Below are 13181 nucleotides of genomic sequence, written 5' to 3' on the forward strand. Positions count from 1 at the left end.
AGAGAGTGTGTGAGAGAGAGTGTGTGAGAGAGAGTGTGTGAGAGAGAGAGAGAGAGAGAGCCACGTTAAAAGCATCTAGCACATGCCGCAAAATGTTTGGTGTTAGGAAGGGCATCTAGTTGTAGAAACTGAGCCAAATCAGACTGGAACCTGGTGCAGTTCTCTGGCTTTTTAGCTTTGGTCAAACTATCCGACCCATACCAGCATGGAAAACAGATTTTAAAGGATGATGATGGTGATGATAATGACACATATATGCATATCCATACACATACACATGTATGCACATGTGCACACACACACACATGCATGCATGCATACACACACACACATTTATTCATTCAAAGCTGAGTTTCACATTTCTGCTCCTGGTTTTACAACTCAGAACAGAATTAGAGGAAATCTTCAGCTTCAGATAAATGAATAAGCTCTGCTTGTATTGAGTACTTTATCCTTCATTTCCACATATATCAATTCAAACATGTGCACGCACGCGCACACACACACACACACACACACACACACACACACGCACACACACACACACACACACTGCAAATAATATACACATAGATAAATACAGACATGTCAAGAAATAACATGCAGGAAATTGTTGTTACCTGACCTTTATAAAAGAGAACTTTACAAATATTGTAATCTTAGACAAAAGGAGGGAAGTTCAGAAGAACGGTATTCAGGAGAAGATTTACAGAATAGAATGTAGTGAATGTTAGTGTTGTTGATGTTGTTAGTGAGAGTAATACTAGTAGTATGCTGGTGGTGGTAGTGGTGATGGTGGTGAATATAGTGGTAGTGGTAAGAGTTCTTTCAGTAATAGTGGTGGTTGGTGGTGATGAGAAAAGCAATCACACCAGCTGGGGTGATGGTGAAGGAAGTAGTCATAATAATATTTGTTGCATCTATAGCAATGGAAGTGGCAGCAGCAGCAGTAGTGGTGGTGGTGGTGGTTGTGGTGGGGGGGGGGCGGTTGATGGTTTCAGATTTTGGCAGAAAATCAGCAATTTCAGGGGGAAAGGGTAAGTCAATTAGATCGATCCCAGCGTTCAACTCGTACATATTTTATCGACCCTGAAAGGATGAAAGAGAAAGTCAACCTTGGCAGAGACTGGAATCAGAATGTAAAGACAGATGAAATACTGTTAAGCATTTCATCTGGGGTGCTAACAATTCTGCCAGCTCACTGCCTTAGGAATATTAATAATAAGAATCCTTTCTACTATAGGCACAAGACCTGAAATTTGGGGGTGGGGGGGCAGTCAATTAGATCAACCCCAGTGCATAACTGGTACTTATTTAATCAACCCCCGAAAGGATGAAAGGCAAAATCAACCTCAGTGGAATTTGAACTCAGAACGTAGTGATGGGCAAAATACTGTTAAGAATTTCGTCCAGTGTGCTAATGATTCTGCCAGTTCACCACCTTCAATAATGATGATGATAATGATAATGATAATAATAATAATCTTTTCCACTATTGACACAAGGCCAGTATAATATTGAGAGAAGGAATAGCTGATTACATTGGCCCCAGTGTTCACCCAAAAGGATGGGCCAGCAACTTCAGTGGAGGGGTAAATTCATTACATCAATGCCAGTGATCAAATGGTACTTAATTTATTGACCCCAAAAGGATGTAAAGTCAAGTCAACTTCAGCAGAATTTGGTCTCTGAATGTGAAGATGGATGAACTACCACAAAGCATTTCATCTAGCGTGCTAACGATTCTGCTAGTTTGCCGCCGCTGCCACCACCACCATCACCATCACCATCACCATCATCATCATAATAATAATAATAATAATTATTATTATTATTATTATATTATTATTATTATTATTATTATTATCATTGAGTGAGAGAGCAGTTCATGCCATCAAAGTGACATTGGGGTAAAATATACGAAGCCCAATATACCCATCATGACTACCCGTCTGATAAGGGTACACCAGGCGCATGCATCACAACCATATGTACGCGACATGGTGATCTCATATCAAGATAAACAGCGCATGACCTTGCAGGTGGGGCCCAGTTAGAATTTTCTTCAGGTTGAGTAGCCCATCCCGCTCAAAAGGTCCCTGAATAAGGGTTGTTTAAGGATGTTGAAAGAACCACCCATGTTTCCAGAGGTGAATTATTCAAACCCCAAAGAATCCCTCTCAACACATGGCTATGATGCTCCCCCACTACTTCTGTTCGTGATCAGAGATGCACATATCGTCAGCCACTAAGGGACATGCTCAACTGGTTACGGTCAAACAACTGACAAGCAAATCTGTGGTATTGAGCAGAATATTTGCTGTAGCCCATCTTTTATACCAAGACAAAACAATATTATTATTATTATTATTATTATAACAATTATAATAATCCTTTCTACTGGAAGCACAAGGCCTCAAATTTGGGGGAAAGGATTAAGTTGATGACATCGAACCCAGTGTGTAACTGGTACTAATTTAATCGACCACAAAAGGATGAAAGGCAAAGTCAACCTCGGTGGAATGTAGTGGCTGACAAAATACTGTTAAGCATTTTGCCCAGTGTGCTAATGATTCTGCCAGCTTGCCACCCTAGATGATGATGACGATGACAATGGCGATGACAATGATGATTTCAAACTTTGGCACAAGGCCAGCAATTTCAGAGACGGTAACTCACTTACATTGACCCCTGTGCTTGACTGCTGATTATTTTATTGGCCATGAAAGGATGAAAAGCAAAGCTGACCTCAACAGTATTTGAACTCAGAATGTAAAAATGGATGAAATGTTGCTAAGCATGCTGCCTCGGGTGCTATACAATTCTGCCATTAAATTGAGATGAAAAGCCTTGGGAACAAGACTAATAAGTATATAACAACACAATTCCCAAAACTAGTAGATTGAATGAGTTTATGATTGACTCATTTGTTGAAATAGTTGACAGCCTCGCTCACATGCAAATTTCTTCTTCGTGTCCTGGCATAAAATAATAAATATACGCACAAAAAAAAAAATCAGTTATGTCTTTATTCTAAGAAATCTAATTAACTGTCGGCAGCTAAAAGAAGGACTGGGGAAGATTTAACAACCATTGTTAGCAAAAATATCGCACAAGTGAATCAAAACATCAGATCTTCAGTGACATAACAGTGTTAAGAAATAAAGATTTCTCATAAACAAAGCTACAAGTTTTGTAGAGAAGATACGGCTGATTAAATCCCCCCCCCCCGCACCTTCCACTCTGATACTTGGCTGTAACTAATTTCATTTATCTACTCCTGAAAGATATCATTAGAGGTATTTAAAATCTAGACATAGAAAGGACACACTGTATTTTCTAGCATGGTAGTTGGATTTTCTAGACCAAAATTTTTTATCAAAAATGGTAGGTTGTCTTATGTATCAAGACAACTTTGGAGTACCAAAAATTCTATGTGAAATGCAGCAGAATTTCAAAAGACAGAGATGACGTTTGAGTAGTTGCGCTATATGTTTACGCTATATTCTACAATGACTTGTATGCTGGAAAAAACAGTAACTAAAAATTGGTTTCAAATTTTGGCACAAGGCCAGCAATTTCAGGGGAAGGAGCAAGTCATTTGCATCAACCCCAGTACACAACTGACAGCACGAAAGGCAAAGTCAACCGCAGCAGAATTTGAACTTAGAATGTGAAGTCAGAAGAAATGTCCCTAAGCACTTTTTTTGGCATGGTAACGATCCACCAGCCCACAATAACTAAATATTGACTTCAAATTTTGGCACAAGGCCAGCAATTTCATGGGAGGGGTAGTTTGATCACAATGATCCCAGTGCTCAACTGGTACTTATTTCATCAACCCCAAAAGGATGAAAGGCAAAGTTGACCTCGGCAGAATTTGAGCTCAGAACATAAAGATGGACAAAATGCCACTAAACATTTTGTCCAGCGTGCCAACAATTCTGCCAACTCACCACCTTACAGTAACTAAGTATTACAAGACATTTTGTCCAATGTCCTATGACAGTGTAATATGCCATCAATGATTATAATGAAACAGTTAAACCATTTTTCAAAGACCAAGCAAACTCAGAAAATGGTTGGCCATAAATAAATGGTCTTGGATAGTGTCTACAGGAGAAGTGACAACTCTGCCACGGGAACGTTATGTAAATAGATGATGCATGTTGGGTAACTGAAAGTAATGATCGATTTTATTTGTGTTATTCAATGACTTTGGTAAGCTCTGCTTCCTGAAGATAGATCACTGACAGCTGGAATAAGTCAATGAATCCTGTGATGCAGATATGCAGATATGTAACCCAATTCATGGTTAGCGTCACTGTAAAGATTGTTTCCAGTCAAATCCCAAGTTAATGATGGCATGTATTCAGCAATTAGACTAACACAATTCTGAAACTCTATTAGAATCAGTTAAGTCCAATATCTGAGTTGTGTTTTCTCAAATTGAAACAATGCCAGGTAGTTTGGTTTGAGCCAAACATCCAGCGTACAATCAACTTTCACTTTCTCTCCACCCACTCTCTCTCTCTCTCTCTCTCTCTCTCTCTCTCTCTCTCTCTCTCTCTCTCTCTCTCTCTCTCTTTACTTATTTTGTTTATCAAGGAGAAATTGTCCAAAGATTTAGAATTTGAAATGTGTAACTAGAGCCTTCTTTGGTAAAGATACCATGGAATGTACCAAAAAAGATTTAGCTGCTAAAAAGAACAAATCAAAACAATTACATGTAGAATTTGTCACTCTCATGTCTGAACTTTCCCTTCAGGCACATTTATGGGGAAAAAAATCATCCATGGATAGAACAAGGAACAGTCATTGGAAATAATTTTTAAAAAGTGTAGCAACAAGGATTCTTAAAAATAACAACAACACAAACAATGATAATAATTGCCAAAGAAAAATATAGTCTTACCTGTAATATATAATAACTCCTTCTTCTATAACTCGCTTCCAGCCTAAAGGTGTAATAACACTACAAAAGGAAAGTTTTTTTGGATAGAATGGCAACTCTGATGTTAGGGGTGGTTCCACTGTATCAGTGGCTGACGCAGACTTTTGAGTACACCGACTGTTCATTTGGTGTGAAGAAGGGGTCTGTTGTGAGTTGCTATTATTTGGTTTTACAGGTTGAGGATATTTTGTGGTCAGCATCGTGACAGTTGGAATAGCCACCTGTGAATGTACATGGGCAGGCATTAACGATCCAAAATTACTGCTTGTTGTTGTAGTAATTGTTGTGGTGGTGATGGTAGTGTGATTACAGCTGGCCACCACTTCGGCGTTATTGATGCTATTGTTGCCCATGGTGTTGGCATTGGTGTTCTTGGACAACAACTGGCTGACTAGTGAACCAGCAACCATAGACGGAGTTGATGGCAGATTCCGAGAAGGCAGAGTAAAACTGTTCGATACAGAGTCTCCGAGTTCTTGTAATTCTGGAAGATGGCTCTGACCATTAAACAGAGCATTATCACCTTCAGCCACATTGTTTTCCTCCTCTTTACTAAGCTTTCCAGGATTAATTTGTGGGGTTGGTGCTTGTATGCAGGCCATCAGATTGGCAGGAAGTTCCAAACTTGTCGCCTGAAGAAAGGCATTGTGGTTCAGTGATGCTGCTCTGGTCAGCTGACTATGGGGGGAATGCTGCTGCTGCTGCTGGTTAAATTGTGTCAAAAAATGATCAAAGTTAGGCAACGTAGCAGCAGCAGCAGCAGCAGCAGCACCTTGAGATTGCATAATACTGTCCAGCAGACTCTTATAGTTGATAGAAAGTTTATCAATGGAACAATTGTTCGGTGCCTCAGAAGTCCCTTGTAAACTGCTGAACTGTGTTGGCATGCTTCCAATGGGGACGGTAGCAGCAGACATGTAGCCAGCTGGGAGCTCATTCGGCACATTAACTATAGAAGAGATTCCACGATCAAGACTCTGAATTCCAACTGGGAAAGCACCATTTCCGGTTACAATTCCAGTGTGAAGTACAGGAGTCTTTAACGTGATCGGCAAATGTGTTAATCCTCCAAACTGAAGGTTATTGGATCCAGAACCATAGGTGACAGCATTCCTCTGTCCTGGTTCAGAATTCATTCTCCCCGTCAGTACGCCGCTCACATGAGCTTAAAGAGTGTATTTAAAGCAGAGTGTCTCTACATGTCTATTTGGTGCTCTGTAGCTTCAAAAATACGACGATAAAGGAACTTAAAACTTCGAGATGTCCTCATTGTAATAAGGATGGAGGATCAGTATGGTTCCTTTTGTTTATCCATATTGTTCATTTAAAATCCTATTTTTAAGACATTAAAGATGAAGTCCAAGGTGACGAACAAGCCCAGGTACATATTGAGCTAAAACATCTGGTACATTCATGGAATCTGAAAAATATAAAGAAAAAACGGAATCAATATATGCTGTTGGACACAGAATTACATACAACGGCCTAAATAAACAGCAAACGGAAGTTAACCCAACAAAATATTTGATATCCACTGAAGAGATTTGTTTCTCAGTCACTTTATTATATATTAAGAAAAATATATACATATAATACACGCACAAAGATATATATATATATATATATATATATATATACACACATACATATATAGATACACACACATGTATATAGAGAGGAGATAGGGAAAGAAATACATAGAAAGAGAAGGAGAGATACAGGGAAGATATATATTTATATGGAGAGAGAGAAAAAGAGAGAGAGAGAACGGAAGAATAAAAAGAGAAAGAGGCGAGATTCATTTCTTTGCCGAAATACAACTTCAAAAACCAATTCCAAATAATAATATACTCTGCCTTTTAATATGGTTTGGTGCCATTTAGCATAAAAGGTTAATGGAATCAAAAGTTTGGAGTGAGAAAAGAATTCTTGGAGAGGCTTCTTCATTTTATTTCATTTTGTCTTCACCTTCTCCACGCACACACACACACCACCACCACCACCACTTTTACCCTCCTCCACTCCAACCACCGACCTTCTACACACACTTAAAAATTAAAAATCTCAAATGTAGTGTTGCTTAATCCAATAATCCAAAAAGTTGACTTTTAACTGTAGGCAGTAAAGGAAGAACAGTTCTCTGCAAATTAAGAAAATGAATATAAACAACAAAAATAAAACACACATACAAAACAAAGATATATTATATATATATATATAATATATATATATATATATACACACACACACATATACATATATATACACACACATATATACACACATCCAGAATTATATATCAACATATATCTATATATACACATATTGTACATATCCACACATACATATATATTATCACTTATATATACATATATATATAAGTATATATGTATGTGTGTGTGTGTGAATCCGTGTGTGTGTCTGTGTGCATGCACACACAAATTTCTATATATATATCATCATTATCATATATATATATATATAGCCTACAGATGCAATTGTAAAATACTGATAACGAAGAAAAAGTTCCTAAGATATCAAAGAGAGAAGGAAAGAAATACAATTAAGATTTGTTGATTCATGTGAATGTATGATTGATGAAAAGAACTTTTTTTCTTCTACCCCTCCTCTCTCTCACTCTCTCTCTCTCTCTCTCTCTCTCTCTCTCTCTCGCAATTAGATTACGAATTTAATAAATCCTCAACAAAACTGTGTATTTTGGGATATGGCAATTATAAAAGTCATGTAATAACACACACACACACAAACATATATATGCTTTTTCCTATCTATGATAAACAGAATTGCATATTATCCAGACCATTCCGGATGAAATATGAGTGCATGTTTGTGTGTGTGTACATATATATATATATATATGTACAGTGGAATTTTGGTTTACGAATACCACTTATGAACAAATCAGTTTACAAACAAATTTTCAAACATAAAATGTCTCTGATGATGAGTGGTGTCTCAAGTAACGAACATGCAAGCAAGTAAGAACAGTTGTCGACAAGCTGAGAGTATTAATGAGAGAGCATCAGTCGTTGTCTAGCTTTCACTCAGTATACATCCCAGCTTGAATATGATGGACATTCTTGTGAATTTCTTACAGGAAACATAGTTATGGTTTATGGACATTTCATGTGAAGAGCGGCCTTCAGGAATAAATTAAATTCATAAACTATGGCTCCAATATATATATATTGTCTGTACTCCACCTGCCTTCATCTTTTGTTTATTTTCATAAAGCTTCCCGTTATATATATATATATATATATATATATATATATATGGCATAGTTTATATAATAATGTGGTGGCACCTCTGTCAGACACAGCTTATATAATAATGTGGTGGCTCTTATCAGGCAGTTTATAACCCCATAAACTGACTTCGCCTACTATAATATTTACTGCCCTACATCTTAGAGTGTGCTTCTCCTCCGGATTTATGTGTTTCTACAAACAACCCTAAACATATATATATATATATATATATATATATATATATATATACATAAAAAGGTAAAGACCTCTTCAATCTCAAATAACCATGGGATTGCACTTAGAAAGTTCCCCTCTGAAGCACAAGTCCGGGCAAGGTTTTTTTATAGATCAGCAGTCACTCATGCACACCAGCCTCCCCTTCTCCATGATACTGATGTTGTCCGAGGGAAAGGCAAATCCTGATACACCTCGGCACTGGTCATGTCACAACTCATTTCTACAGCTGAATGAATTGGGGTGACATGAAATAAAGTGTCTTGCTCAAGAACACAATTCACTGCCCAGTCCAGGAATTGAAATCACTACCTTATGATTGTAAGCTCTAACCTCTGAGCCATGCACACACACACACATCAAAATCATCATCATCATTTAATGTCCATGTTCTATGCTAGCATTCCTTATAAAGTCACACTGACTCTTAAGGGCCAGTTTCATGGCATATATATTCCCCACTTGGAAGAGACACTGGACCATTGCACTTTTGCCAGCTGAGTGGACTGGTGCAATGTAAAATGAACTGTTTTGTTCAAGAACACAATGCATCGCCCAGTTCAGGGATTGAAACCACAATCTTACAATCATGAGTCCAACACCCTAACCACTAAGCCACACACCTCCACATGGATTGGACAGTTTGATAGGATCCAATGGGACCAAACACTGCATCATACTCCAGTGTCTGCTTTGGTATAGTTTGTATGACTGGATGCCCTTATTAATGCCAACCACTTTACAGGTGTAAAGGATGCTTTTTTTTGTTTTGTACCAGTAATACTACTGAGGTTATTGTACAGCTGGGAAAACTATGGACCCAAAATGGGGTAACATTATGCTAATGAGGAACAGAGAGGAGTAAAGCATAATATTTAAGCATTTTAAGGAAAAGAACAAATCTCCACTTTATATGACGAACTGATTTTGCTTTGTGTTGCTGTCACAGAATTATTGGAGGAAAAGGAAGGAGAGGGGTAGTTAATTTTATTGATGCCCATATCTAATCCTAGCTTATCTTATTGAAAAGATGATATCAAAGTTGAACAGAGTGAGATTTGAACTCAAATACATAGATAGCTGTACGGAAATTTATATAATACAGCACTCTTAACATTTCAACCACTTCACTAATTTTGCATTATTTAATAATAACAATGGTCGTTCAACTGTATGCACACGCAATAAGATGTTCACCATGGACAAATTTACTGCCAAAATATATAAATGCATCAACTGTAAATGTTGTGCAGTATAAAATGCACTTTTTTAATGTTAAATAAAGGAGTGTGGTGTTAACATTTTAAATAAAGGAGGAAATAAACGCTGTTACTGAAATTGCTGTTTTATGATTGGCTGATTTCGTTGATTTGAACCACTGCATGATGGGTAAAAAGGAAAGAAAATAAGGATGGAAAGAGAAAATGTCTAGTTGCTGCTGCTGCTGCTGCTGCTGTTGGCAGTTGAACTATCAGACGAACGTATTGTGAATATTATGTCAGAAATCTAATAATCTTGAGATTACAGAAGAATCCAATAACCGAACCCAAATAACCATAACTCTCTCTCTCTCTCTCTCTCTCCTCTCTCTCTCTCTCTCTCTCTCTCTCTCTCTCTTTCTCTAACACACAAATATTTCTGACAAAAGTATGGAGTTTCATATTTCTTTGGGAAAAGAAATATCAATGTTGTGATGTTCATACAATTCTCAAAAGGCATTGTCAGTAGGATAGAGCCACAGTTGAATGACAACTTAATAACGTACCAAATCTCTCTATGAACATATAACCCTCTGTCTGTCAGTCTCTTCTCTCTCTATCTCTCTCATGCACACACACACACACACACACATATAATGGACCTATGAAGAGTTCATCAAATACCAGTTGGTATCAAATGAACCCATGAAAAATAACTATTCAAAGCACATACACATTAATACATTCACAAATGCTTGCACTTTTGCAAACACACTTCTACATACATATATACATATATATATATATATATATATATATATATATATATATATATATATATACACACACATACATATACATACACATACACACTGACTTGCTTGAAGAATATAGATTATTCAAGAACATACTTGAAATCATTATTATCGTAATTCTAATTTTTTTTGTTTTGGACAATTGTTTTCTTTACTGCTTCTGTCATGTACTGGATAGTTCTTACAGCACTACTACGACCACTACTACTTTTCAGCTGCCTTTTATTATATATACTCATAAATATATATATATATGTGTGTGTGTGTGTGTGTGTGTGTGTGTGTGTATTATGTATATGTATGTATATCTTTACTCCCTATGTGCACATGTACACACTTTCATTTCAGTTCTTTTATAAACCATAATTCTGCATAATTCTGTTAGGTCATGAATATACAGAAGGTAAGTAGGCCACTAACAAAAGCAAAATTATGAGTAAAAGAGAAAAAAAAATGTTTAAAAAAAAAAGAGCAATAAAAATAAAGACAAACAAAATGCAAAAATGGAAGGTGGAAATGGCTGCTTGAGATTGTCCAAATGAAAATGGTTGGAATTGATGGCTACATATATTAAGAAGTGAAATGACTGTGGAGATTGATTCTTTCTATTTCTGTACCATCATTTAGCATACTGAGAGACCGAAAAAGAAAAAAGGAAAACAAAAGACAGAAAATAAGAAAGGGAGGGAAAAAAATGCTGTTTTAGGATTTAAAAAATAAAACCATATTTTTCAAGAAAAATAAGCAAAGATTGTTGATGTATGAACAAAATGAATATATGAATTTTTTACTGCTTAAGAGACAAAAAAAAAAAATTAAATTATCAATTTGTTCCCTAATTCTGAGGGAACTCACTAGGAACTTGTTTTGTGTATCTTAGTTAATATTAGTTTTAAATTTTGGCACAAGGCCAGCAATTCTGAAGAAGGTGAGGGTGCAAATTATTTACATTGACCCCAGTGCTTAACTGGTACTTATTTCATTGACCCCCAAAAGGAATGAAAGGCAAAGTCTACCTTGGTGGAATTTGAACTCAGAATATAAAGACAAGACAAAATACTACCAAGCATTTTGTCTGGCATGCCAACAATTCTACCAGCTTGCTGCCTTTGACTTAGTTAATATTACAACTACTATAAGGCAGCAAGCTGGCAGAAACGTTAGTGTGCTGGGCAAAATGCTTAGCACTATTTCATCTGTCTTTACATTCTGAGTTCAAATTCCTACAAGGTTGAATTTGGCTTTCATCCTTTCGGGGTCAATAAATTAAGTACCAGTTGCATCCTGGGATCAATCTAATCAATTGGCCACCTCCCCAAAAAATTTCGGGCCTTGTTCCTAGAGTAGAAAAGAATATTACAACTGCTACTACTTCCAACACCGCTACTATTACTACTATTAATATTGTATCCATTTCACCTCCATTAGCAGGGCCCCCTCAGTAGCATTATAGACCCCTGGGCAAATCAGTGCCTTGGACCCTATAGTATTTATCAATTGAGAGCAATCCACAGCATACACAGATTAGAACTGGGTCCCAAGACATGTGACACCTCAGGTAAATCCATGCACTGAGCCCTATAGTGTGTAGCTGCAACATATATAAAGATCACAATTGGGCCCCAGGTAACTGCCCAATGTACCCACGCCTTAAGATGGCACTGTCCATTGGCCCATGGTAGAGGTAGATTTGAGACATTACAGTTATTAAACAATAACTGTCACTCTCCATTGTTACAGCACCCTTGTTTTTTATAAGTAAATAGCTGTACATCTGCATGGCACTTGTTAATGGATAAATGAACTGAGTTAACTGGCTTTAGAGAAACATAGATCTACACTGCTGCTGGTAATGAGTCAGGGAAGTGCAGGAGTTAGGGGAGGGTGACTGATGCTTCTTTTGATAGTTAGTTTGGTTCAATAACAACTTGACCAACAGTGAGATCATCTCTGAGTCACAGCAGAGGTATTAGTATTGTGACTGACCAAAAATAAATAAGCCAACTTCACCATGCATAGATGCAAACAAGAAAAGTTCTAAGGGTGGCTATGGTTGACAGTGGTCAGTTGTAATCGAACATGGTCACTCAGCCTGTTGGAATTAACAAGCACCCTCCCCACCCTTTTAATTGAAAGTATATCCTATGATCTAAAAAGAAGAAAAAAAAAAATAATGAGATGGTCATAAGTTGAGTGCCTTTCATCACAGGTCTGCTCAATCATGTATGACCGAGGGTTAAAAGTAAAACAACAACAGCAATTCACAACAGCCGGACCACTCCAGTTGTTCCAAAATGTTCTCGCTGCATCTAAATTAAGAGGTTGAAGTGATAGTATACTATACTTAGGGAAATATTTCACTGAGTCTATATCAATATTAGAAAAGAAATTCGGTTCCAGAAGTAATAAATGTCAATGCTGGAATGGAAAAATAAATGAAACAAGCTATAATCTCCAACATCCATTCATGAGAGAGGATAAAAACTCTTTAACTTCTTCAACCTGTAAGCTGCCAGAAGTACCCATATTTGCTAGTTTATAGCCTGTCTCATTGATTCAACAGAATGTTTTATGGGCCTTTAGTTCTTGGTTTCTATGTTGAACATCAGAGAAGATGAATGGTTAAACATTGCATATAAGAGAATCTATATTCTTTGTTCTAGTATCCAAGCAGGTTTTGCAGTAAAGTTTGCTATAATGAACAATG

The 13181-nt window shown here is 37.0% G+C and overlaps 1 protein-coding gene across 2 annotated transcripts in view; it reads right to left on the reverse strand.

Annotated features, from left to right (window-relative positions):
- Positions 1-13181, reverse strand: part of LOC115221117 (mucin-3A) — a 444480-nt gene that overhangs the window by 293368 nt on the left and 137931 nt on the right. For both annotated transcript variants that reach the window (XM_029791334.2, XM_029791335.2), the window contains exon 2: positions 4916-6374. In XM_029791334.2, the coding sequence (XP_029647194.1) occupies positions 4916-6090 (1175 nt within the window). In that variant the 5' untranslated portion in view covers positions 6091-6374. The remainder of the gene's footprint in view (positions 1-4915; positions 6375-13181) is intronic.

The sequence above is a fragment of the Octopus sinensis genome, linkage group LG17 (genome assembly GCF_006345805.1).
Source record: "Octopus sinensis linkage group LG17, ASM634580v1, whole genome shotgun sequence".
Lineage (NCBI taxonomy): Eukaryota > Metazoa > Mollusca > Cephalopoda > Octopoda > Octopodidae > Octopus > Octopus sinensis.